At 38.7% G+C, this 26,144-nt stretch overlaps 1 protein-coding gene across 1 annotated transcript; it reads right to left on the reverse strand.

Annotated features, from left to right (window-relative positions):
- Positions 1 to 3,189: 3,189 nt before the first annotated feature.
- Positions 3,190 to 25,833, reverse strand: SLC25A24 (solute carrier family 25 member 24). The gene is made up of 10 exons (XM_005148082.4): positions 25,510 to 25,833; positions 14,739 to 14,865; positions 14,130 to 14,217; positions 13,538 to 13,649; positions 10,792 to 10,950; positions 10,308 to 10,460; positions 9,070 to 9,177; positions 7,194 to 7,361; positions 5,955 to 6,105; positions 3,190 to 5,269 (listed from the first exon to the last, which is right to left on the reverse strand). Exons 1-10 carry the CDS (start codon positions 25,693 to 25,695, stop codon positions 5,091 to 5,093), a joined length of 1,431 nt encoding a protein of 476 aa, XP_005148139.1. The 5' UTR covers positions 25,696 to 25,833; the 3' UTR covers positions 3,190 to 5,090.
- Between the last annotated feature and the right edge of the window lie 311 nt (positions 25,834 to 26,144).

Genomic DNA, 26,144 nt, shown 5'->3' on the forward strand with positions numbered 1-26,144 from the left:
CTGCTAAAAACATTTTTCTTTGCTGTAAAGGTAACTCCAAGGAATGAACCCAAAGAGTCTAGAAAAGCCATGCCCCCTTACAAATCAGTGCTACAGCACGACAGCAGATGGCACTGCTGGAATTCAATCTGCACATTTCCTCCTAACACAGCCAAGACACAGGCTGCTAAGGCTCTCCTGGGAGAGACCGGTTCATGCATATACAAGCTAGTAACAATTTCAAAACATATGGCTTTTGCTTTAGACAGAGCGCGCAGAGTGCGCTTTAGACAGAGCGCGCAGAGTGCTTTAGCAAGAGCTAAGGTCAAATATGTTAGCAAAAGGCTTAATTTAAGACTGCAGGAGTACCCATTCCAAATTCATCTACCCTTACTCCCACCTTTCAACTCCATGCCTTTTGCCTACATCAGTGGGATGGACACCAAATCTTCTGCTTCATACAAGGCTAGAGGAGGCAAAAACGTTCTGTATTTATTCTGCAGAGCAGACCCAGTGACTAAGAGCTCAGATGCAGAAAACTCACACATTTAGTTAGTTGCCAGAACACAATTTTTACCCAATTATTGATAAAGTTAATTTTTCTGCACATTTGCAGACACCAGAAGGGCTTCAAGCTAGACATAATTCAGGCTGCAAGACTGCTGTTATTCCAAAAATCACTTTTTGTGTTGAATATCCAGTTATCACTAATTATGTTTTCTACAACATGCACTTTAGACCAGTATCTTAACGTAAGCCTTAAAAGTCATTCCCAAGACCACTCATATATCAGAAGGGAAAACATTTAAAAACCATACTTTGTTACATGGCAAATAGCCTGCACGTAAAGACAGCCTTGATATTTCAATAGTTCATACATAGCAACATCACATACTGCAACACACTTCTTGCTGTACCTTATCTAACCTCAAAATATTAGCAGCTAGCTCAGAGGTTTGAAATGAGAGCAAAGAACAGAAGTTGTCTCAGCCTGGGCCTCTGAAGACTGATTTGGCCACCACACACGTCCACACCCAGGCTCACCTGGGTAAGTGCAGCAACACCCAGTGATCTTTTGCAGACGGAAACCTGCCAAGTGGGTTTTCTAGTATGAATGCTGCTGAATAGCAGTCACACCCCACATATATCTTGAAGGGAAAACAAACAAGGTTTCCCTTTCCCTTCTGGGCCTCTTATGTATACTGTTTGCTGAAAGAACACTCCAGAGAACTGCTAACCGTTATTAGTGATCAGTTTAGATGTGGACGCACAATTCCTGAACCTCTTCACTACTTGGTCATGCTACGTGATTTACATCCTCTACATGCCTCAATTTCTTTAACTAAATAGGCAGTAGCCAGTTGTATGGCAATACTTGTCATATGTTCTATAGGCACCATCTTTGCACACATTCTGAAAAATATAAAACACCTAGCAAAAGGTAAGATACAGAATAAATGTGAAAGATTTCTCTGAACTGTATAACTGCACAAGTTTCAGACTAAACTTTTTAAGGCAAGGGACAAAAGTAGTCAGCAACCTATAAATCCATCACTATTAATTTAAGAACTCAGAATATGTTATGGAAACACACAATTTCAATAGTTTATGAAAATACCTTGGTGGAACACACTAAAAACTAAATGAACTTGAAGAAAGAGTTGAGATACTTGTTTATCATTCTATTTCCTTGACCACCACGCAATAAACTTCAAAATGATAGTAAAAATATTTTTATAAGGGAGAGAAGTATGCTGTCCTAAATAGACTGTCCATGTGTTTTTGCTGCACATAGCTGCAAGCAGTTAGAAATAGTGCTAAATGCATCACAGACCTGAGCTGTTTCAAAAGCCAAACTTTATACATGCTGCCTCTGTAATTACTCCTACTCATAAAAAAGCATCTTAGCAAGACCAGGTTTTGATAAAAAGACAGCAAAATTCAGTTTCCCAACAGGCTAACTTCAAAGCACTATTTAAATACGTGTGCTAAACTCTGTAGCAGTTTCTTTATGAAGGGATGGGGGGGCCACGTAACTCTGACATCTTCAAGAGCAACCTTACCACTTGGTCACTGTGAGAAAAATCATTCACAGTCCAGCCTTTCCAGCTGCAGAGAATGTCCAGTTATAAGTATCTGTGCCTCAAGTAGAATGGCACGTCAGACTGTTCATTTAGTCAGCAATCATACACCAAGCATCTACTTAATTTCTTTAAAAGGAACTTCTAAATCTTATGTCCAAGAACTGTGTTTGCAGGAATGAGAGACAAGAAAAGCCTCCTTAATTTATTTACAATGATATTTAACATTTGAAGGATTGATATGAAAAACTCCTAAGGAGTTATCAGAGCTGGATACTGAGCATGCTTTCAGTAGGATAGCTATGCCACACATGCAGAGTAAATTAAGTCAACTACCTAGAAAAGATTTTCTATTGATCCTTCATCTAACAAGAAAGACGAACATCAAAGCAAGATAAACATTAGGAATACAAGGAAGTATGTTGGTGGTGCTCATTAAAGAGTTCTGTTATGCAGCATACACAGAATTACTCTGTAATACTGTTCAATGATCAAAAATATTAACATTATGTGATCTTCCATTAAGTGAAGAGACAGCTAGTTTTAAACGGGATGACAATCAACTAATATCAAACTAGGTCTTCAAGTACCAATGTAACAACAAAGCACAGGCCTGTCTCAAACTTTTTAGATAAATTACCTTCTTTTGTGACACTATTATGGATACATATTCACAGTGCCTAAGGCCATGAAAAAAAAACCCATCAGCACACTCCAGCCAGATAAGGAAACAAAGATTTATTAGAAACTGGTAGTTTCATAGAGCTAAAAAGGTAAACATACATTTAAGAGACCAAGAGTACACAATTGACCACAGTCATTATAAAGGCACATAATAAAAACTAAATTTAAAAGACCCCATCTTTTCAACATTTGAAAACATCATTAACATGATTTTCAATACTCATAATGGCACTTGCACACTAGAAACGAAATGGACCCAGACTAGAAGATAGACACTGCTGAGGTCATCTTCACATCACACACACAACACATTTGCTCATTGGTCACAGTCAAACAAAATGGATTGGGAACTGATCTCACAAATCCCACAAAGATACAAGAATGCTGGCAAACCCAAGAAATATTCAGGTCACAAAGGCATTGTACACATGGGTGATTTGGATAGAATGACCTTTTGTTTTTTTTTTTTTAGAAAAGTGCAAAGTCCAAGGTTCCCCTAAAGGGAAGGCTGAAAGACACAGCTAAATCTGCCATTTTCTGAAATACGATAAAACAACATTTTATAATACAAATTTTTCTGGAGTTGTTAAATATCAGCTGATGGAGAATAAATATCAGCCATGGAAGCACTAAACACAGATCAACACCTGACTGCTGTTTGGAAAACCTGGCCCAAACAGCATGTGGAACAAGGGAGGTTCAGGCAGTTAGTTATGTTTGCTTGCTTATTTGGTTGTTTAATTACAAAAAAGGAGGAGTGGAGAGGATCCCTTAATCACCTTACAGGAACAAAGTTCTTCCTTCTGTATCCAATTTCACAGATGTGGTCTAAGGGCAGTTGCTCTTAGAAGGTCAAGGTAAGTTTAAAGATAATCTTGAATTTACAAAGATTAAGACACCACACATAGCAGAAAGCAGAAAAAGTGTAACAAATGAGTTTGGCAATAACTGGTATTCTGTTTTCAGTGTTCATGCCTGATGACAACTGAAATGTGCCCATCCCCACCCCCAAAGGAAGTACGTAGAAAAACCTACTGTTGTGCACCAAGGAAGTGCTGTTTTGTTTTTTAAGGAGCTGTTTCTCAAGCAGTAACAAGTTCTCTGTGTGTGCTTTGCTTGCTTCATTAACACCAATCTGATGGGCACCTGAGATCAGCAGCCCCATTTGGTCACTTGGACAAAATACCTCAGTATTTTGCTACCTGAATTTCACACACACAGCCAGCACAGAAGATTGTGAGAGAAAAAGGATTTCTCTTGCATGACAAACCTGTAAAACCTTTACATAATAATGCAATCCTCTAGTGGCTAAAAGTACATAAAGGACAGTAGCCCTCCGAGTAAGGGAGGGAGAGAATGGATAGTCCAAAATGAGAAGGATTTCTCTCCCCAGGGTAGCTATGATTAGCTCCACTATGGGCTGTACTACAATCATTATCAGCTTAATACTGGATACTCCACTCCATTTTTAAATGGAGACTTGCACTTATATGGAATGGATCCAGTAAGGGAGCTTTTCCTGCTCCTGTATACTCTGATCCTATAAAACATGCAGCTGTAACCCAAAGCTTGTCACGGTCAACGCTGCTAACTTTTAGAAGTGCAATGAAAAGCAAGTCCAGCAAAGCGAACTATGAAAATTACTGATTGTATTATAAAAATACCATGTAAATTCATTTGAGGTATTCTGATACTGTGGAATAGCAGTTTCTCAGGCTCTTATTCTTTAAATAAAAACATTTTTAAAAAACCCTGAAAAGGTTCACCTGAAGATAAAGGTGATGGGATACATTTTAATGTGTTACTCCATCCTCATCTGTATCTAAGATGCTGTTTCTTACAAACTTAACATTAAGTCTTCAAAAGTAGCAATAGTAAGTGCTTACTTCTAGGCATGCAAAATTTTGCCTGTGAGTTGCTTAAGTATAGGCAGCATGACAAAACAAGAAGTCACTTTAATCTATTAAGTATCAAGGCAGTATAAACTTCTCCTACCTTTGGTTTGATCCAAGCCAAATATACATTTAAAGACAAATACAAAAAAAAAAAGCCAATGAGTAAAATACACACAATTTCTTGAAAATATAAACAAATTGCTGATTTAAAGATAGTTTCTCGATTCTTTTTTGTTTCTTAAACTCAGTGACATTTAAAGTGCAATATAGGTATCTCTTTAGAAATGGTGAACTAGAATTTAATAAAGTTTCTTCCCACTTCATGGCAAAAGTAGAAGTTGCAGCATCTCTCCCCAGATATCCATCTCTATTGTGAGAGCAAATTACTTGAGAAATCATTTTTGTTCTGGTGTTCAGCAACATTAGAAGCATCTCCCCTTTTTCCTTCATTTCATGCTATTCCCAAATTCTGTTTCATTTTTTCATATACAACATAGCTGATGCTGACGGCTGGAAGCACTTTCATAAAATTAGGGGCTATGCCCCTATAAAGTCCTCGGATTCCCTCTGTAGCAACAATTCTTTGAAATAGACTGACCATGTTTAGTTGTGGAGCTCCTTCCACAGAGGCTAGAACAAAAAGATATTGTGTTATACAACAGTTCTAGTAATATTAACATTCTTAAGCAAGTATCAAATACCTGGGTAGTGAGCCTACTACCACCTCTAAGGCCATTAATTAAAAGTTGAGTCCTCACAGAGGGGGACATCAGTCTTGGACATCTGAGAGATATCCGCGTGTCTACATCTCACTGAAAAGCCTTACCCACTTACATTCCTTTAGAAACCTAGGCTCCTACTCTTAAGTCTGTGCACAAATATATCTAGCAAAGACTCAGCTATGAAATTCTCTATGAAGTGTCCTCCAGGGCAAATGTTGTTGTCTACCTTCATAGGATGCTGCAAGTCTCTTTTTAAATTTTAAGAGATCAAATTAAAACATTCTAGATTTTAGAAAAGTTTTCCCAGACTATGACAGGAGCTCTATGCCTGGTAGAGTCTTGCACGGTACATTGCATGGTACATGGCACTCAGAGAGCACAGAGCACCAGTGCCTAAAATGTTACATTTGGATCAAGTATAAACAACAGTGCTGGGAATAGGGAGAAGGGACTAATGTTAAGGTGAATTTGCCAGATAAGTCCTTGATTTTCCAGGTTAGGTTTTCTTTTCCCCATGTCTATGGTACAGCTATTCCAAATGACACAATTTTGATGCAACCACACAGAAACATTTTCAGTACAACAGGACCCACCTTGAGCTTGCATGCGTGTTCTGATGAGAGCAAGAGGGTAACTGGCTAACTGCCCACATGTGCTGGAAACAGTACCACATCCCAACAGTACAAAAACACCTGGGTTAGCAGAGCTTGATGCATAGTGTTCTAGCCATGTACTCTTTAAGAGCTGCCAAGGTATAAATTTAAATAATAAGACAAGAGATCTGCATTCAAGAAAGTAAACAAATAGATCTTTATTAATTACAAAACTTAGGGGATCAATCCTGAGAAGCACCAATCTTGCTACACCAATCCTACATGCTTACTTTCAAAGTGCACAAGTAAAAACAGCTTAGAACACAGGCAAGGATTTTACCCAGACTACAGTAGTTAGTGCCTAGAAGAGAAATGTTCCAGCAGCAGGAACAGTGCCCATGTTCTAGACCTGTTAATACTTCGGATGAGAAGAGGGGAAACACAGCTCCCACAGGGTGCAACAAATGCTTGCACAGCTGTGCACATCATCCCATAGAGAAGCAAGGATGCAAACTGTAGAAAAGAGCTTCCATTCTGCTTTGAAAATGTTTGCTCAAGCAATTCTGCTGGTTACTGGTGTGTGTGCACCCGAGTTACTCAACACACTTTGAAGCAACACCTAGCATGTAATGTAGATAAAACATTTTTGTTCTTGCTGATGGGTGTAAAAGGTGTCAGTTCCTCTTGAAGGGAAAGACAATGGTGTTTCAAACAACTGAGACCAACTATATGTCAGCCACAAAGAATTCTGGTGACATGCACAGATACACAAGGAATTCAGGTTACTATAATCCAATCAAAAATGAGACAAAATGGCAAAAAAAATTTTACATATTAAATTTCATAAATGCAGGATAGGTGGCATAATATGAATACCACTTCAGGTTTTTAAGGCCCATATTTGCTATAGAACAGGTATGTTAAAGTCCAACAGGCTTAGTTGGGTATGCAAGCATGTTGCATTGCCAAGGTCTAAATAATCCTGCCTTATGAGTAGATTTCTTGTTTGGTACTGTTGCATGTAAGAACCCATTGGCACAGGCACTCCTCCAAAAAGGGCAAAAAAAAAAATCTTATAGTCTAGAAAGAATAGTGGAAATTCATTTGTATATTTTAAATTGAAGACAACAGGAATACCACAAGTATATTACAAATCTAACTAATGACATTCTAAAGAACATTTACCCTTCCCATAAATTAACTAATGAAAGCTACACATATTCAGTAATCAAAACTCACCTCATAAACAGCAAGGTCAATGCCAGCATAGGGAATTATACCCAGAATATTAGGAATATAGCCTTTGTAGAAGGCCTTCACACCTTCTCTTTTCAAGATCTTCTTAGCACAGTCAAACATCCCAGAATATTGCCCTGTTTTACCCACAGCCAATCTTGTCTTTAAAACCTAAAAATGAAAAAAGCAGTTACCTTAACTACACACGTATTTATTAATGTTTTTTATAAACCCAGGAAAACACAGTAACTCTCTGCTCATTCAATTGTCTAGAACTGCTTTGCATTTGGTACTTCAAAACTCCTTTGTGATGACTGCTGTTATGGCTTTGTTAGCAGTAAGCTTCTTCAGACTTTATCCTTAGTGCAGAGCAGCACACATACTACCATACACCAGCTTACAAATTATTAGCGTTTTTTAATTTCATTTGAGCTTTCTTTCCTTGATACAAACAGGCATATTTTTTCTATCAACTTGGAAGGCAACAGTACGAGCAATATTTAATAGAAGCATTAGCTGAAGAACAAGGGAAAGCATTAACATACCAGCAGATCACATTTCAGATCTGGGAAAAGCAAAGCATATTAAGAAAATAGGCTTTCAAAAAGCACAAAACAGAGGTAGATAAAAGGTATACGGTTTGTGTCTCAACTGAAACAAAACATCTGGTTAATAATGGAGATAAGCCTATACAGCATCTTAGGACAAAAACTAAAAGTAACAACAGAATTCAAAAGAAACTACAAAGGAAATTTCCTGAGCAGGAATTTGGCCTACTTTAAAGCCTCCTAAAACTGTAGCTTCAGCAGGAGTTTCCTGGCACTTTGCTTTTCTCTTTTACTTAGAAATGCCCTAAAACACCCACCAACTCTAGAACAGTATTATATCTTTGCTAGGAAGACTGAGCATCTTATTGCAGAATAGTTCACCTGTCTTCATTGATCTGTGTAATTCAGATGATTTACATAACATTTCAGTTATTCTATAATTTAACACATCTCTGTACTCAGGCTAGCTGTGATTCAGCGGCTCTAACAGCAAGGATGCTATTTAAAAAGTTATTATTACTGTCAGCAATGAAAACAGCTAAATTCTATTCCTGTTGACAGCCCTCCCAATGCAAAAGGTATTTAAGTTACATTTTCCATTTCTTCCAAATCTGGATGTTAGTACTGGTTTAATCCCAGACCCAATATATATTCCAGCTATTCACACAAGATAAACTTTCTGAGGAACCAGCAGTATAGAAAGTTCATCGTACTTCTATTAAAAAAAACCCAAACAACAAAAAAACCCCATCAGGATATTAAATAGCTGCCCTAGAGCAGTGAACATATTAAGACTAATTAAACTGCAATGTGTGTAGTACCACATTCATGTACCACAGAAGAAAGAGCAGCTAATCCACCCAGCCTCAAAGGTAGCCATCATATTCCTCTTCCACACTGATCTAATCAGACCCAGCTCCCTGTCATAATGCAGCATAACTTCATCAGTACAGAAACACACAAGAGCATTCCTTGCTTACATACAGTGTGAAGAAGATTAATGCCCAATTTAGAAAACACTTAAACATGTACTGATTTTTAAATGCATTCTTGGATGATTATCTTCCCTGAGCTAAGGGTTTACTTAAACCTTGCCTTAGACAATATTATACAACCAAATATACAGAAAAATGGTAAATATCAAATATAACACTATATTCTAAAATGCCTGGTACTGAAATTCTAAAAGGAAGTCCAAAGTGAAAATAAATTAGGATCTAAGAATACAGAGCAATTCCTACAATATTTTCAAGAGCAAAACAGGTTTTATCTTGGAAATGAACCATACATTTGGCAAAGTCTCCAGTGGAAGCCGATTTTCTATTACTTACCTCCATGGGATATATAGAAGTTTGTGCTGTTGCTCCAGCCAAAGAACCGGATACAAATCTTTCAACAGTGCCTAACTTTCCATCATCCTTAGTAAGTATTCTCTTATACTGTAGTTAAGACACATAAAATAAACATCACATGGTTTTTAGGAGAGGCAAGAGTTACTACAAGAGGCAGTAGTACAGTACAAAATGTCTTTTCAAGCTTTCCTTCCTTTTTCACGTATTTACAGTTACGTTTACTAACCAAATTTCATGCTATGCCTGCTGCAACTCTGTGGACAAAGATTCTCAAGAACAGAGTATTCCAGCCTGCAAAAATCCTCTACATTAAATGCCTCTCCTACACACAGTACTGTCAGGTATTCCAAACAGCCAACACAGGGGTACCCAAAAATGGCTTCTAGATAACAAAGTGCAACCCGACTCCCTTTCAGATCCAGTTCTCCAATCAAAGAATGAAAAATGAACTAGCACGTTCACAGACATAATGTCATACATATTATGTCATCCAAGAGAGAGGCACCACCATGCAAGAAAGCCCCACCAGCCCCCCAAAAGCAGAGCAAGGTATAATGTGCTCAAGGTTACTCCAAGGCATCAAAAGCATCAAAAGCTACTGTTGTCTTGCAATATACCAAAGTTTACTTGATGTTTCATTGCTTTTATTTCAAAGTTGTACAGAGATGTTCAATATGTTCATTTTGTCTTACCTGATGCACTAGCAAGCCCCACAGAGAAAAAAATAAAGCTCCTTTAACTACAAGAGAATGGGAGTTCATTTTCCAAAGGAGGATTAGACCTTAACATGATGCTTAAAGCTGATTCAGAGGTAAATATAACTCTGAAATCCAGGATGAAGGCATCTTACATAGCACCACTACATCTGACTCAAAAAGAATCCTGTATAAATTCAGATAGCATAATGTGCTAAATTTTTGGTTGTTGTCATTTCAAAGCAACGAACTAGATATTAGTGCACTACTACACATAAAGCTATGCAGCCTGGAGAACAGTTTAAAATGTATGACAGATACCACTTATAATACAACACCAAAATCTGTCCAATATCCGATATTCTATTAACAAAAGAGACTATTTTAAACTGTGAAAGTCATTCTAAAATTACTTTGACAAAATCCAAAACCATGCTAAGAGCTCTTATATAATATAGGAAGGCAAATAATGAACAGTGAGAGTGACATAATGTTATTTTCATTCCTGATTGATCATCCTACCTGTTCATAAGCCCAGAACTTAATAGCTGTTTCAGGAGCTATTTTCACAACATTTACACCATTTCCCCTCCAGAGGGATCGGACACCACCTTCTTTCAACATTTGCTTAAAACCACTGGCTATATTCATTTTGTTTGATTTTGAACCATGAACCTAAAAACAAAAACCACAAAGTCATAGTAAAGAACACTGCTCCAATTAGATTGTAAAACTCATCACCCAAGTATTACATTGCTTAAATACGTCAACTAGCAAAAACCACAACCACTACTGAAAAAAAAACCCTAAGTATTACAATATTTGATTACAATTTTGCCAATTATGACTATGGAAAATAATTTTTATGAACAAAATATGGAAATTGTCAGAATGTAAGTAAAACTTACAGAATTTGGATATTGTATTTGGCCACAGTTTTCCATAACACCTTTCTAAAAACTGAAGTGATACTGGAAACTAAAATGTGCTTGAACATTGCACCTACCTGCATCATCACTTTAAGGCGATCTAATGGTGCTGTGCCTGTTCGAGAGACAGCACCAGCCACTCCTCCTGCCAACAGCTGTTTCCACCACTGTCCAGTCTTTTTCTCTTCCTCCGTGAACTCATCTGGAACAGTCAAACTATCTCCTATATCCAACACCTATTAGAATCCAAAGCAAAGACGTGCAAATAACTTTCTCATTCCATCATCTCAATTCTACTAAGAGCTCTAATTCCAAATTACCCTATCACCTGAGAATATGTAAATAAAATGCTAGTGAAAAATAAAAATATCCCTTTAGTGTACATTCTATAATTAACTTGCTATCGATTGCTATTACTATTCAATGAATAGCAACTTTTAGTGACTTCTACATAGATACTGAGCAATACCATCACAGACCCACCATTTCAAAGACTGCACCATCATCATTAAAAATTATGTTGCATTCCTGCCTTGCGCGTGGCCCAAACGACATTGTCTCATGATCAGTAGTCCTTCATAGTCAGCACTAAAGCTCAAATCCTTACATCCTGCCTATAACCTTTCCCCAGACAACCTTCTAGGATTAGTTTAGTAATCTCCTAGGGATGCTAACAAGAGATTTCTCTCTCACGGTAATTTATTCACACATATGTGGGATCTTACCACCACCACCATTTTAAAGTAGCCTTTTTTATAGGTGATGTATTGGAATATTCTATTTCTGGTAACTGCTGTATATTGCCACACAACACTACAAGTTGGAGTAATGCTTTATACATTATTTTATCCTCAGTTACACTGAAAGACACACTAATGACTTTTTCCAACTATAAAAAGTTTGCAATTTCATCAAAAACACTACTGTAGGCTTTAGCAATAAAGCTGTCCAAGACATAGGACTATGGAATCTCACATATCACTTAAACATAGTCTCTGCTCTTCATGTATTTATAACCATGATATATGAGGAAAAAATACACTGTAGACAATGAAAAACCAGTATTATGCATAAATTAAACCTTTAAACAAGCAAGAATGTTTTCATAACTGATAAGTTGCTGATCAGAAAGCATGTTAACTGATAAACTTTTTTAACAACTGTTGATTTAAATTGTAGACACGATGTTCCTAGCTCATGATGCATTCCCTATCTGTTAAGTAGGCAGAACACTGTCTTGGTCATCTGAAACACAAGAAATGCAGGATACAGATTATAGATACAGCCACTGGACAAGCAGGATAAGCACCAACTATTCTGGGTAATGAAGATAGCATAACTAGAAAATTCTTTCATCTTTCTGACATTCATGGTTTCCAAGTAAGGTGTCATCAGTTGCTCAACTACATGGCAACACCAAAAGGTCAATCAGAACTCTTACAATATGAAATCAGTGTTCTTAGAGAAATTATGCATATCGACCATGGGTTAAACCTTGTGTCTACCAAACCCTAAACACAGTTAAGAAAAAAAGCTAAATTTTAGGGTGTTTATAACAGAAAAGCTACATCCAGCAATTCATAATAATTCTATCCCAATGCAGCCATCTGCTTAGAAGATCTGACAGCAATTAAAGTTTTACAATAAAAACAGAATTGGAAGAGCTGTCAATGCCAGCCAGGCGTGCAAGGTGTCACATCTGCTCTTATCTGAAACACCAGCTGTGCTGCTGTAGAGCTGGATTTTGCTTGCCGAGATAACTGGGTCATCAGCTGACTGCAACACAGGAAGATCACACGAGACTTCTAAAATTGTTTCTTAGGAGTGACTAATAACATTCCATAATTTAAAAAAACCCAAGCTCTTATGTTAAGTAGTATTAATAAGAAACATTTTATTAAAGCAAAGGCTTTTTTTTTCCCACTAAGTAAACTGGGACTAGGACTATTTGATCTCATGGCAGCACTTCAACTGTTTTCAGCAGCAAACAGGGAGCTAAATCCCTTCTGGCGAGCATTTCTGAACTGAGGCTGCAGCATGAAACACTCAAAGCTTTCAGATCTCATAAACTGTTTTTTTTATTACAGAAATGCTGACTAATCCCTGAAGATATAAATGGTCTCATTCATATTCAAAGAAATCTGTCTTTACCTAACTTCATGGATTACTACAATAATTCCTCAGCAAACAGGATTACTGTTGGTTTACTTACCTTCTTTGTTTTAAAGAGACTGTCACTGAGGTGGAAAGAGCTCCATTCATTAGAAACTTAAAAAACTTCATCTGCTCAGTGAATAACCTATTGCTGTATATTTTTTCATTCCTAAACGAAATTCTGTAGCACAAGAGCGTGAGAACATGTGCACAGATAATCACCAATGACACCAGTGATTTTAAAATAGTATTAATGTTACTATAGAAATAAAACTGCTGAACTAATTTCAACATAACAAGCAGTTAAAAAGTTTCTATTATTTGTTTCAACACATCAAAAACACTGAATGTAAGAGTGTATTGTAATGTGAAAATTATTTAATATTGTAATTATGATCTTCCTGTGGAATATCTGCAAGGGAAAAAAGAATTCCTTCCTAAAAATTACTGATCATTACTGGCAAAGTTTAGATGAAATTCTTTCTTCAAAAGAACCTCATGTGACACTATTGTACTTGTAAATGACAGCATGAAGTCAAAAGTAAATCAAAACAATACAGGTATGCTTGAAATTTAACAGCTGTGAAGTTGTTATACTCAATATTGCAAATTAACACAGCAGAGCTGAACTTTCAAGCTACACTAAGTAAAAAAGAAAGTTGAACTTACAGTGGAATGTTTCCAGTATCGAATTATTTCCTCAATGTCTGTAGCTGGGTTAAACATAAAATGATCTCTCCACTCATTCCAGTCTACTGTCATTGTTCCATCAGCATCAATACTAGAAAAAAATTGAAAGAACTGTATAAGGAAATAGTAACAGGGATGGAGTTTTGCTCTGTTTCACTGCCTTACTCCCAACCCCTTATTTTTATTTAATACCGTCCATAACATCACCGACAACTGACTGTAAATTCCATATGGAGACTTCAAGGCTGAATCTGCGATGGCCTTCCCATACCATGCTTTACTTATCCAAATGCATCTGGCATATTCCGTTTAAAAACATATTATAGCACTTTGTTCTATCAACAGCATTTACAGGGAAATGAGGTAACATTCTTCTTCCAGAACCAGATGCTCAAATAACAACTAAGCTTACTATCACCCAAGAACAGATGGAGTATATAAGAATTTCTGTAAAGGCACCACTGAAGGTACCAACGTTTTTCAAAATTATAATTCCATTTATCCTGTTCTTTGAATTATAATAATTAACAGCACAAAGCTTCACATACTTGAAAAAATAATAATTCCTGACCTTTGCAGGATCTTTTCTGCCTGTTTTTCTGAAATGTTTATGCCCAATATCTTGAGAGACTGGACAACTTCTGATGCTTCAATTTTCCCTTGAAACATTAAAAGAAAGATGATACATGTTTAAAACATGGGACTTAATATACTGCTCACCTTGGTGCCCACTAAGTTCTATTGTAACACCTACACAATAGCAAAGATCATTTAAAACCAATTTAAACACAAATTATATATTTTGATTGTCTAGTACAAGGACTGAGTGAAGTACAGTAAAATCATGCAAACAAATGAGAATCAAACATCCATTTAGTTAAAAAGTATTTTATCTTTCACAGATACTTAGAAACTTCCTTAGAGTTTCTCCATCTGGGGAATAAAGAGCCCCAGATGAACAGACCTGGAAGAAATAAAAAGAAAAGAAAAAAAGACTATAATTATTTACTATTTCAATCTGTAGTAAATTCTTACTATGATAATTTTAAGGAAAAGTAGTAGGGATTCCATATTCACAAATTTTTGTCTCCATTTTAGACAAAGAATATAAATGAAGATAATTTTTAATTCACAGCTTCTTCAAACAATATTTGTACAAATAAAATAAATCAAGGCATACCATCATTGTTTTTGTCCAGGCTCTTAAATGCCAGTTTCATCTTCTTCTCATGATCTTTAAGATACTGCATAAATTCTTCAAAATCCAGCTGTCCATCCTGGTTGGTATCTCCAGCTTTAAAAATTTTCTGTTGAGAGAAAATCCAGCATTTGACTTTTCCAAGTTACAGCAGGTCATAAAGCAACAGCAGCATGACACGGCCCTAGTTTTAAGGAAAATTTCATATTGGTCACTCTGGGAGTCAAACCAGGAGAACACATAAGCATATCCTTCAGAGCTATATTTTGGTTTTGGAGTTTAACACACTCAGTATTTTCATGAATAATGATTTCTTACATCTATCTTTGGTGCCGAGTGCTTTATCTTTTATTTACATAGCTTTCCTACTCAAAGGACTTTTAAAGTTTCTTACCAGCACTGGCAAGTTATACCTACAAGTATCAAGGGGCAGAGGACGAGGTGAGAGACAGGACAAAATCATGAAAGAGAACAACTTTAATGCTGTGACTTTCCTGGTTACTAATGAAATTTGTCAATATGTCAGTAAAATTAGATAAGATAAAATAAAATAAAAATATAGTGTTCTATTAATTGAGAATTATAAAGATAAAAATAAAGATAGCAATTAATTATTTAACTGCTGACCAGGAAAAATAGAAAGATCTTGCCTTCAACCACTCAGGGTCTAAGAAGGCAGGGCTTTCTACTTCAAGCTGAAGCCCTGACAAAAATATAAAACAAACAAGCAACAACAGACTTGGCAAACTTAGTGTTGGCAAACAAACAGAAGCACAGTAATCTTCCATTTTTGTAAGTGTTTTCTAGTAATTGTTCCACAGGTAAGAAATGTATGTAAAATTAACCCTGGGTTAAATGCATGGTAAACAATTGCCAACACTGCAGGAAACAAGTCTGAAACACAGCCTAACAGTAGATGCCTCTATAAGCAAAGGGTCAGAATACCATCTTTGTGTGTGAAAACATAGTTTTAAATAAAGGGAAATTACAGCAGCCCCCTCCAAGCATCAGCCTGTAACTGCTGAGGCTTGTCTCCAAAGGCAAAGCCCCAAGAAGAATGAAGCTCACGCTAACAAGCTCTGCAGGATTTATGAGCTTAGGCTTCATGCCACAGCAACGGCTGCAGAGAACAGTGGGGCGGAAGAGAGGCAAGGCCCACAGCTCATTGTTTTCACCCCCTCTTGCACTTCCACAACACTGCTGTCTCCTCTGACAGGATGAGCAGGAAGTAGGCTGGGAAATCCACCCCAAAACCCTACTCCAGAACACAAGATTTAAGGGGAACTTAAAATCATAGAATAGTCAGGGTTGGAAAGGACCTTAAGATCATCAAGCTCCAACCCCCTGCCATGGGCAGGGACACCTTACACTAAATCATGTCACCCAAGGCTCTGTCCAGCCTTATGCCTCATCTCTTAATTTGGGCATCAGTGCCCATGGTTTTCCTCGAAGTGTGAAATCCTACAGGAGCAGCACTTTGTACAAGATGGACAGGAGACCAAACTGATAGCACAATATCTTCATTAATTTGCAGAAAGTTTCAGAGTACTTCAGGATACATCTAAAGCATATGCCAAAAATTCTTCCAATTTTCTATTCTGCAGACTGCTTTGTGCAACTATAGTTTCTGAATCAACTAACTCAACAAGATTTGCATGGCTATTCTAATCTGTAAAATCTGGTTTTAATAGTTTTGTTTACTCTATTATAGTTAGCATAAGTCCTCAAAAGATCAAAGTCCAGGAAGTTCCAGCCTACAGAAATTCAGCATAAAGGAAGTTAAAACATTTTTTGCTGCAGGTGTCTGAAAAAAATGGAAAAGATTTTATTACATTTAGGTTGCCTCCTTTACCTTTCCTATCCCACCACAAAAACAAATGTTTTTAATGTTTAATCTCAAAAAAAGCCCAAAAACAACCCACCCAAATTCCCAAGATTATCATCGATTTCTCAGTGGAAGGGAGGAAGTCAATATGGCATGACACAGTACAATAAAGAGGTTATTTACCTCCTACAGTACAGCAAGTTATGCACAATAAAACTGACTCAAGTTACCATATACTCAGAGAAAAGTGTTTGGTATCATCTTAGAAAAATAGTATTCTTAGTATACTCGCAAACTCAGCTTGATTGTAATATCTATTTCAAATACCTATTTCAAACCCTTACCAATATGATTAAGGCTGTGCAGAATTTCCCATTATGAAAAAAAAATAGTTTATAATTATTGAAGTCTATGGATGCATTGCTGACCATGACCTTCTAACAAGATATTAAGAAAGGCCCCTCCTCAAAGACACTGCAATCTCATAATATCTTGTACTCCACACATGGCATCTCATACTGCAGGATCTGAGCATCCTGCTACTCTCCCACAAGCTACTGAGAAGAGGTAATTTACGTGTCAGTCATACACACACTGAGTGAATTCTAATCAACATTAATTGCTACTATTCCCTACTGCTATCTGAACTACACAAACAAGAATGTAGAACAATGGAAGAGTTGTTCTGGCTCACACATACAACAAAACTTGAACAAAATTACAGTTACAAAACCTCCACTGCTGAGAATGATGTGAGCCCAAGAAAATGGAAATTCCTAGGAGGTTTAGAGCACTGGCAGTTGCAGTGTGTGAAGGGGCCACCTTCCATTACATCTGCCAAATAAACAGATTTTATATTGCAACAGCTAGAAAAGGATAAGCACAAACACACTCTCCATTCTCTACTTTTGTTTTTACAGTTATTTTCCAGACTTCAAACCAGCCTCAGCCACTCTCAGTGCAGCAGAACAGAAGCAACAGGGAACAAAATCGTATGCTTTCACTGAGCAGCCACATGCATTTTTCTCACATTGCAAATCTAAAAGTTTGTAGGAACAAAAGCCTCTTGTGTTTAGGAAATGTACTAATCATGCAGGTGTTAAAGTTTCAAGATTAAACCCAGTAATTTGTGAGTTAGTGTAACAAAGAGAACGCTGAAAGGAGCTTGCCTTCCACTGGCAGGGCAGAAATTCCCACATGGAGGGTGGCATACTCCATGGGCATAGCCAGCAGGAAGAACACGTACTTGATTCTGTGGGAAGCCTGGCACAATCCCAGGTATAAACTGCCCATTCACAGCATCAAATAATAATTGAAGCTGGAAGGAGCCTCTGGAGGCCATCAAGCAAAACCCCAGCTAAAAGCACAACCAATTAGATCAGTTTGGACAGGACCACATCCAATTAGAATTGGACATCTCCAAGGATGAAGATTCCACAGCCTCCTCAGGCAACCTGTTTCACTCACCCTCACTTCAGACCAACACAGAACCCAACTCTGCTGTTCTGCATTTAATATACTACCATATTTTGTATAGTTACAACCACTTGTCACTGAGCCATTTCCTGGTTCACCAACTTCTCTGATGGAGAACTGGGTGCACTTTCAAATAGGCATGCTTACAACAATGGAGCAGGAACCAAACCAGATGCTAATCCTTGTCTGGAAGTCCTGGGAAACAATGTTCAGTGTACCTGTCACATTAAACCTGCCATTTCTTGTTCCTGACTTACTGTGGGATCACTTCACCTTTATGTAAGCCCAGCCCCAAGAGAAAAATGTTTATTTTTCAGGGTATGCTGTTTCTTCTCTCATTTTATAAAACTTTAACCCCAAGCAAAAAAGATAATTCACTAGATAAAATTAAATGGTGACCACAAAGACTTGCTGATAGAAGATGACTTAGATGATCTTTCCTTTTAATGCCTTTACATATGCTGACTACAATGCTCCAGTGGTGACCTATTCGGTCATGACATTGCTGCCTTGTTTTTTTTCTCCTCACCCCCCTTTTTTCTTCTCCATTCTACTACTTTGGGTTTTCTCCTGCTGTAGGTTTTGTTAATGCAGTTGCTTTTGAAGTCCTGCACAGGGCAGCAACATCACTGTGAAAGGTCACAAGGAGACCGAAACACTGAGTAAGTTTTATTTTTATATTTCTGAATTATACAAAGCATGTTGAACTCCTGCTCCTCCAGAAGACCTCTGTATTTGGTGTGGAAACACAAGCCGCAGCACAGTAAAGTTATAGACAGGCTTTATACTCACCTAAAAATCCCGGTGCTCTCTAAGTGGCCTAATGAATTATTACATTACTCTGTGCCAAAGTTACCAACTTTAGCACATTCATAGTTACATGTAAAGAGAGAGAATGCAAAACACTACAAATATGACTTAATGTAGACATTTTTTTAAGATTCACAGTTTAATTTTGATATTACTTAATACCATTATTCATGTATTGTGCATAAGGCCCACATTCTGATTACAAAACTGAACTGGGCATGAAAAGTGGGACTGCTCAGTCCAAATGATTACCAGTCATTATTCATTAGCTTGTTACTTCAGCTAACTAATTCAACGTAAAGAATAACTAAAAGGAAGTGATCCACTAAGAAGTTTCTGGGCGTTACTAGCTTCCTATCATGACATCTACAAGACAAGTAAAAGAGACACTTAAAGATACATAATCCATGCAATTAGCTATTCATTGTCTACAGTCTAGGACTAGAGTTCCAAGGGGCACAATTACAAATACTGCATAGAAGAAACAGAAGCATCAAAGTAAGAACATGTCTTTGGACATTCAGAAATTTCACATTTTCATTTAAAATTTCACATTTTCTTATAAAACCAAACATGATGTTCCCTTCTCCTATTCTCCCCTTTTTCTATTCTTTCCCTCTTCACCTCCAAAGTCATTAGGGCCAGTCACTCACATAGTCCTGCATTCTACAATTTTAATTTATTAGACTGTAATCTTATTGGAAGCCAAATCAAGACACAGCTCAACTATATCCAGCTCTTGTCTCTTTACAAAATGCATACCCTACAATAGCAAAAACTCATGTAATTTTCCTGTCTCTATCTGCCAAGACCTCACAAGTTATGACACACAATGATTACCTAAAAATCAGTAGTAGTAAAGTTACTGGAGTCAGACTTGTCAAACAGCATCAGTTGGGAGATAAATCCAGCATAAATGGAAAGGGCCTGAGGATGTGTCCATGAAGCATTATACCCCAATGAGTCCACGTAACACAGTAACAAACTAGAACGCCACTTCACCTCCAGAAATTCAACACAACACTGCATTTTGAGCAGTTTGAGTAACTTGCACTGCCTCCAAACACCTCCCAACTTCAATGTCGTTCAAATGCCCCATTCATATTTGTTTCCTTCCCTCACAAAAGATACTAGCTAATATGTAAGCAGTACTCCAGCAAGCTCTCTAAACCTGCCACACACAGACATTAATAGAGTCCCCCACTCCAATACAGGACACTTGCATCCCTGGCAGCAGCAGAGATGTTGCTATCAGTTGCAGAGCTTCACCTTCCTGTTCTTTGTCCTGAGCACCAAACTTCCCTGCAACAGGAAAGCACTAACAGCCGTCTTCGTACTGGTCCATTTCAGGTAAAGAATCTCTATAAAAAGAGCCTAAAAAGGGAGAGATGCATGTTGTAATACGTTCTCCAATATGCCCTGCAGAAGCTGCTCCCTCAGGACCTGGATAAACTCTTAACTCATAGCTATGAATTAGGTTCGAAGAATCTGAAATTGCATTAATGGGAGATGCAAACTATCCCTTGCACTTTCACTCAACATTCCTTGCAAGTTACACTGGTATTTTGACTTTGAATATACTTGGTAGACTGACTTTTTCCATTAAATAAGATTGCTTTGCTGCAGAGGCATCCCCACCTTACAGTCATCTCAAAAGGTTTACCAGTTTACCTTGTTTATTTACCTGGAACACACAGCTGCCTCAAGACAGGGATTTAGCAAAGCATTTCAACATGCACTTAAGAGACTTTCCAGAGGTGGGGGTTCCCATATTTGGTGCCTGGAATTCTCTCACTTTGCAGCAACAGGAGGAACAATTAATCATTCACTGTACCCTGTCACTGTTCAGGAAAAAAACTATCAAGTTAGTATTATAAAAATTTATTTTATCTCCTTGGATGCTTAAAGTGTTATGAAAACAAACTCACATTCACCTTGCTCTTTCATATGGAGACTTGGAGACTACAGCACAGATCAGCTAAAAGCTTCTGAAGTTGCACACATTGAAATGAAATGACAACTTACATGTTTGCTTACAACTTTAGTCAAGATACACTACTGACAATTTTTGTGGTATTTCACAACTAAGTCCCTATAATCAAACATAATCATAAGCCCTATTATGACCTGAAAAACAAAGTTTAAAGGAGCTAAGTGGTTCAGATGAGGTGACCTCTGCTTTGGTAAAAAGTTGAAAATTACTATCTACTCTAAATCTGTAGTACCAGTTTTTGGCATACTATTAAGGCGAGAGGAAGCTTCATTTCACATTAAGAACATGAAAGTGCTGAAGCTTGTAGGACTGTGAAACTGCATATCATGTATGATAATAATGTCTAAAAGCAGATATCACGTAATTCAAAATGCCAACATTTCTTCTAAGAATCTGCCAAATTAACTGGTGTTTTTTTAGAGCTGCAACATAATGAAAAGGCTTCAGTTAACTTGGTCTACTAGCCTTCTAATCTTGCCATATAGAGGAAGTTCCCAAAAGTATGAAAAGCCCAGAAGTCCTAATAGAATGCTGGAGAAACAATGACACATTTAGCTCACTCACTAAAAAAGTATGTGCTTTCTGGGCTAAGAACAGCTATGACAAGTTCAAGCTCTGAACCACGACCTAGCTGTAGTTTTTAGAGGCCGTATAATAGCACCGAAGGAAACAATGCACACGTAGCCCTATCCTCACCCATCCTCTTGCACAGATACACAGCGCTATAACACAGCACTGTGGCCTGCCTCACTGATGGAATTCTGAATTTTCAGCAACGCACTTCAAGTGTTCTGAGTATTTTTATACTTTGCTGAAATTAAATCTTCATAAACACAGTCAATTACTCTAAACATACCATATTCTGATTGCTGAGAATTTAGTCTTCTTGTTCATACTACACAGAAGTGTCTCATCACACTCTTTATCTAAAGAAGACTTAATGTAGCAAAAGATTTATGTCAAAACCTGACAGTCAGTCCAAATAAGATCATTACACTGTTTCCAGAATGTAGCTATTCATTTCAGTAACATCTTTCTACTCCTAGCTCCAGGACTCAATGTATAAATAGCACCATAATTTGAATGCTTGGCTGTTCCTACCCTACACTGAAGCTTGAAACAAGGGGTTCGCCCCCTACAGTTTTACTGTAAGGATTGATTGCAACAGAAGGAAAGGGTGAACAAAAATAGTACTTCATATAACCATTCACACCATGTATGGCACTCCTGCCTAAGAGGCTCACAGCATTCTGTAGACAGAGGATGAGATCATTTGAGATCTGCTCCCAGCATCTATTTTGTGTCTCTACTGGACAACTCCACTAACCAAAGTGACTGTACAACAGCTTTTAATACTGCTTGTAGAGCACCATTTGATACTGTCACAACACTGAATTCCTTCTGTATCAGTCTTGACGTACTATGTCAGGAATCTTTCATGAAGCTTTGCAAAGCTCCCCATTCTTGGCGGGTAATATACTACATTATAAAACAGGATTCATCTGGCAGCCTCTAAGCAGCATGTATTTCAGACTTTCCAGTGGTTTACTTTTGTCTGTCAGATACTGATGGAAGGCAGGTCAAGTAGAACACAAATTCAGGGGCTCATGTCATGTTGTGCTACAATGTCTTGCTATGGGGAAAAACTATTCTTCCTTAGAGGGACATGCAACATACCTCCAAAGCTTACCACATGGTTTTGCATCAGTTCTCGTATCTACAATGTTTCTTCACTTAAGAGGGTTTTATCATACATTAAACATTAATAAAACTGCCAAGACAAATATGAAAGGTAAGATAAAAAGAGCATAAGAGTAGTCTATTATACAAATGGATAGCAGCTTTGTGTCTTTTAAAAACATGCATATTCCTTCCAGAGGACTTACATTTCAAGAGAAGAAGAAAGTAATACTTGTAGCACAAGCACTGACTTATACCATGAAGATGACGACTTAGGATGAACCAACCGACTTAGCAGTGAAACATAGTAACACACACATGGTCCCTTACCCAGGGTTATAATCAGGAAGCAGCTGTGCTCCTAGAAGAACAGTGACCAAAATCCCACGCAAACGAAGCCAGCCCTGCAAGAATACTTTTGTAAATGTAACCCAGACCTGAATTCAGAACAGAACAACCGCGCAAAGCCTGAGACCCCAACCCAACTATGAGGCACTGAAGCCTACCCAGCTTTAGGATACCCCAAGGCCTGCCTATCCCATAGTGCCACGATGTTGGCAGGGCTGAGCAGTTCAGTGGCTAATGCTTTGCCATGTTATTCAATATTCCTTCATCTTATTTACTTATTCATTTGTTCTTAGTAATAATAAAACTACTTCTGCCTCTCCAAAAACAAATATGATGATGCAGTATCTGATTTCATTAATAAAATACCTGTTTATCAAGTAGTGAAAAGGCATTTTACTGAACTTATCACTTCAGAGCTTGAAGCAAAGTAAGAGGGAGAAGACAAGTTTCAGCTGCAAGAAAGTACAGGTAGCAGGTTAGCTACATAAAGACAGGAAATAAGCTGGAGTCAAGTCTCATTGAGGCTCTTTAACAAGTCCAGTTATTAGCAGCCCAGTTTCTAGTTTGAACTGTGTGCACCATTAACTTTAAAATAGTGAGCAGATAGAAGTTTTAGGGTACTTCAACAATCCTTCCACCCCCTCAAACATGCAACATGATTCACAGCTTGTTCTGTTTACTCTGTTTCTTAAGCAACTAAGGCAGACAGTTCCTGCTGTCCATTACATCCAAGTAGGTCTAGCTTATCTTTGTTAATTTCCGGCATTTCACTTCCAGTTTATCCTGCAGCAACTAAGAATTTGACAGATATTCAGATGTGCACTATTAGTGAAGCATCACACTGATCTTGAGAAAGAACTTGGAAATTCAGCTCTAAGTTGCTCAAAACTAAGCAGCACACTGCTCGTATTCCAGGGCTCTCTGAATTATGTGAGAAGATCACCCTTGTTAAATGCCAGAATACTAACTGACCAACTGCTCACCAGGTCCCCTGTTCAATTTAAGTAAAACCCCAAAATCCTTACAGTTAAACTGATACAACAGCTTTTCAACATGTATACAATGTGCAACTGAAGTTCATAACTAGCATGCTCTTAATATTGCAACTTCCATGGATAAGCAAACAGAACAAATTGTCCCTCCTTTATACCAAAAACTGAGAACACAAAATATAATTCTTGTAAAGATGATTTTGAACAGAAGCAGCATTGAAATGAAAGTATACTTTCACCTGTACTTGGCATCATCCAACTAAAGAGGCCTGCTGCATACTTTTTTATGTGAGACAGAGAATTAAATACCAAGTAAAAGTAAAATAGACACCAAATAACAAGACAATGGGGAAAAATTGGTAGTGTGTCCCACAGTTAGTATAAGGTCACTGAAACTGAATTATTGACATAACACTGCAGTTAAAATTTAAGTTCACTTTCCTAAACTCTTTCAGAAAATGTGCAACAGGCAGTACAGGGACAGCATTGGAATGTCACCTAACCATTCTTTACACTGAAACAAAGACCAGCATTGTTACAGTAATAGCTGTAGCACAGGTCTCAGCTGTACTTGTACAGCCTAGGTGAACCTATGTGTGCCTTCTTGGTGCAGACTTGCCTTACCACTCAAATACTTATGCCTACAGAGTTGTGCATTTACTGATTTTATACTCTTCTCTCTGGGAATTACTGAAAACAACAGGTCAGATTTGCTAGTATAACTTAGTACTGCACTGGAATGCTTGATGACTCAATTTTGCTGACTTTTGAGGTCACAACATTGATACAGAGAACAAAGGAATGTAATAGTCCAACCCAATCACAGCCGAATGCAGAGCACAGTGTTGTTTCGTGCTGTTTCGTGGTTTGACAACCACTGCTACAAGTCTACATTATTAAACAGAAATTATCCAACACAGCCCTTGCCAAGTAGAATCATTTCCATGTCCGAGTGCTGATGGAGACCTACCATCAATAACTAGTTCTGATATTGCAGCCTACTGTTATACAGATTTACTTACCTGCTTCACAAAGCAAGTCTTAATTTATTCTGACCTAGATCATGAAAAGGTGGAATGTCAGACAAAAGATGTAAACTACAATCCTTTATTATGCTGGAGGAGGAATATTCTATCAAACATCATGCTATAAAGAATCAAAGGAAGTCAGAAGACAACACACGACAAATAATGCGGGCAATAGAACCGCCGACAGCCGCACTGTCAACAGCCTTCGCACTCGGGATCCTTCACTTCAGCCCCGAGGGCGCGCTTGCACAAGGCATCCCTGTAGCAGGCACGGCGGCGTTCTAGCGAAGGGAAAAGCAGGCCCGAGGCAGACTTCACTCAGGAGCAGCCCAAAGCCTCCGGACGCGGCTCCCGGTCTGGAGTAGCCCCCGACGCACCGCCTCGGCTCGGGGACCATCTCGGCGAGCCCCGGCAGGGCAGCGCCCCATCCCTCAGGGGTTGGGCGGCGCGTGCGTGGCCAGGCCGCGCCTTACCATCCCCATTGTTGCAGGGTGCCGGTGGGAGACCGCTCGCCAGCGGCTGCTTCTCTGGGAAGTAGCGCCAGGGGGAAGTGGGTGAATACCGGGGAAGTGCCACTGCCGCGCCCCCAGCCCGCTCTTACCTCCTCCGCCTCTTTCCCCAGGGGGATGCCCATGGCCCGGAGGCCCGTCTGCAGCTCGGCGATATCCACCCTCCCATCTTCGTTGAGGTCTAGCTTCCTGAAGAGATTGGCGTACCGGGAGTCACCATCCCTGTTCCCGTCGCAGGCGGCCGCTGGCAAGACGAAACCTCGTGCGAGCTGGAACATGGTGAGGCCGTGAGGGCGGGCAACGGGACGCTCGCCACTCGCTCCTCGCGAACTGGGCGCTGGAGCAGGCACCGCCTTGTGCTGCCGCTGCAGCCACCGCCCGCAGCTGGCGGAGCAGCAACCGCCCCCGCCCCGCCTCGGCGGAGCGGGGAGGAGCGACCAACGGCAGTGCTCGCTCTCCCTCCTCCCCGCGCCGCAGAGCGGAAAACGGGAAATGGGAAACGGAAAACGAGCGGTGGGATACAAGCACCGAAGGGAAGACGGCCGGTCGCAGCTCCTCGGGTTTGCCTCGGCTTTCCGTCCTGCACCGACGTGGTCGTATCCAGCGAAACGTTTCCCGTACAAGTATGGAAATACCAACAAGCTGCAAAATACATAATTTGGGTACCTTGGTTCAATCTAGTGACAATGGTTGAAGCTCTATGAAGAACCCCGAGTCTAGGAGCAGT

The sequence above is a fragment of the Melopsittacus undulatus genome, chromosome 6 (assembly GCF_012275295.1).
Source record: "Melopsittacus undulatus isolate bMelUnd1 chromosome 6, bMelUnd1.mat.Z, whole genome shotgun sequence".
Lineage (NCBI taxonomy): Eukaryota > Metazoa > Chordata > Aves > Psittaciformes > Psittaculidae > Melopsittacus > Melopsittacus undulatus.

Bases quoted from the DNA above. Each gene is read 5' to 3' on its own strand.
- SLC25A24 (XM_005148082.4), bottom strand. From the start codon at position 25,695: ATGTTCCAGCTCGCACGAGGTTTCGTCTTGCCAGCGGCCGCCTGCGAC. The intron at 10,461-10,791 runs GTAGGTGCAATG...TTTTGTTTTTAG, and splicing joins GCCTTAAAGTGATGATGCAG to GTTCATGGTTCAAAATCAAA. The intron at 7,362-9,069 runs GTAAGTAATAGA...TTTCATTTTTAG, and splicing joins CTTCTATATATCCCATGGAG to GTTTTAAAGACAAGATTGGC.